At 60.2% G+C, this 1,865-nt stretch overlaps 2 protein-coding genes across 2 annotated transcripts in view; one reads left to right on the plus strand and one right to left on the minus strand.

The window, feature by feature from the left end:
- Positions 1–141: 141 nt before the first annotated feature.
- On the plus strand, positions 142–803 carry LOC127751792 (tubulin alpha chain-like; the record flags this gene model as incomplete). The annotated part of the gene is made up of 2 exons (XM_052275867.1): positions 142–498; positions 594–803. Coding segments are annotated over 2 exons (525 nt in total), but the record flags the coding sequence as incomplete, so codon positions are not given.
- LOC127751791 (vitamin K-dependent protein C-like) overlaps positions 803–1,865 on the minus strand; it is a 5,083-nt gene continuing 4,020 nt past the window's right edge. The window contains exons 2-3 of the mRNA XM_052275864.1: positions 1,321–1,761; positions 803–1,212 (exon numbers count right to left, since the gene is read on the minus strand). Coding sequence (XP_052131824.1) covers positions 1,019–1,212; positions 1,321–1,761 — 635 coding nt within the window. The 3' untranslated portion in view covers positions 803–1,018. The remainder of the gene's footprint in view (positions 1,213–1,320; positions 1,762–1,865) is intronic.

Consider the following 1,865-nt stretch of genomic DNA (forward strand, 5'->3'; position numbering starts at 1 on the left):
AAATTGAAAAGAATTAAACTTATTAAATTTTCCAGAGATTAGTTTTCAGGAAAATTAAATTCCGTAGCGGTGACGGAACGCGGAGCGCGAACCCCGCGACAGAAATCCGAGTATGGCGAGTGACTGCCCGCGGTGCCGCAGGTGGTGTCCGCGGTCACGGCCTCGCTGCGCTTCGAGGGCTGCCTCAACGTGGACCTGGTGGAGTTCCAGACCAACCTGGTCCCGTACCCGCGCCTGCACTTCCCACTCATCACCTACGCGCCCTTCGTGTCGGCGGGCAAGGCCTACCACGAGGCGCTGTCCGTCGGCCAGCTCACGTCGGCCTGCTTCGAGCCCACCAACCAGATGGTCCGCTGCAGCCCAGTCGACGGCAAGTACATGGCGTGCTGCCTGCTGTACCGCGGCGACGTCACGCCCACCGACGTCAACAGCGCCGTGCAGGCCATCAAGAGCAAGAAGTCCATCCGCTTCGTGGACTGGTGTCCGACGGGCTTCAAGGTTCGGCGGAGCCCCGCGGAAACAGCCGAGCACCGGCTCAGATAGCTCGGACCGCGCGGGCTTTTTGAATAACGACGGTCTTTGGTCCTCTCCAGATCGGCATCAACTACCAGCCGCCCACCACGGTGCCGGGCGCCGACCTGGCGCCGGTCATCCGGGCCGTCACCATGCTGTCCAACTCCACGGCCATCAGGGTGGCGTGGGAGAAGCTCAACAGGAAGTTCGACCTGATGCACCGGAAGCGCGCTTTCGTGCACTGGTAGGGCACGCATTTGAACCATGCCTTGAGAGAGATTTACGCAAATGCCAGTTTACTTTTATTTACAAAAAAATAACAAACAACAACATGTAGGCTTTATGGAGATGCCCCCCTCCGCAGGTACGTCGGGGAGGGGATGGAGGAGGGCGAGTTCCAGGACGCCCGCGACGACCTGGCCGCCCTGGAGCAGGACTACGCCGCGGTGGAGGAGTAGTTGCCACGCCTGTGTCGCGCACAGCTTCCGAACCAAATAAAAAAAGATCACTTTGGCTCGGCGCCGTCCAGTTTGAGCACGTCCCTCATCCACTGCAGGTGGTCGGAGAAGGTGACGTTGGTAAAGGTGTAGTCGTTGGTGCCCTGCCGCAGGGACACCACCCCCTGCAGGTACCAGATCCCGTCCCTCTCGACCACGGCGCCGCCCCCGCTGTCCCCCCTGGCCAGGTGTTGGTCCGCCTCTGAAATTTAGAGAACAGCGGCGTTTTCACACTCGAAATAATGGCGTCTCAAGTATGTAGCCCGAGCTCAAACCGGATTATTTCAAACTTTTCGCGCGCAAAACTCACCGCTCTCGATGATGGAGCAGAACTTGTCGGCCGTGACGTACTTGATGAGCTGGTCCGAGGCGCGGCGGTAGCACGTCTTGGTGGGCAGGTAGGGCATGTTGACGTACTCGAGGAGGTCGAGCGCGCTGGGCGAGTCGTCGCCCCAGCCGGCCACGCGCAGCTGCTCGTCCTGGACCAGCGTCAGCCCCGGGTCCACGCACACGGTGGCCACGTTGGGCCCCGGCGGCACCGGGTCCTGCAGCTCCACGACGGCGATGTCGCCGACGTAGTTGCTGACGGTGCCGCGGTACGCGTCCGGGATGTAGACGGCCGACACCTTGCTCTTGTGCACGCGCCCGGTCTCCTTGGCGTCCCAGCCGCTGCGGATCTTGCCCAGGGCGACGGCGTAGCGCTCGGCGGGCAGCAGCTTGTTGAGGTTGTTGTCGTAAAAGCAGTGGGCGGCTGCGAAAACATGAGTAAAAGTGGAAAATTTGGTAAAAAAAAGTGGAAAAGTGTAAAAAGTGGGAAAATGTGTGAGCAGTGCAACAGAGTAAAAGGAATATTTT

Source organism: Frankliniella occidentalis, unplaced genomic scaffold (assembly GCF_000697945.3).
Source record: "Frankliniella occidentalis isolate FOCC.00 unplaced genomic scaffold, Focc_3.1 Scaffold1072, whole genome shotgun sequence".
Taxonomy (NCBI): Eukaryota; Metazoa; Arthropoda; class Insecta; order Thysanoptera; family Thripidae; genus Frankliniella; species Frankliniella occidentalis.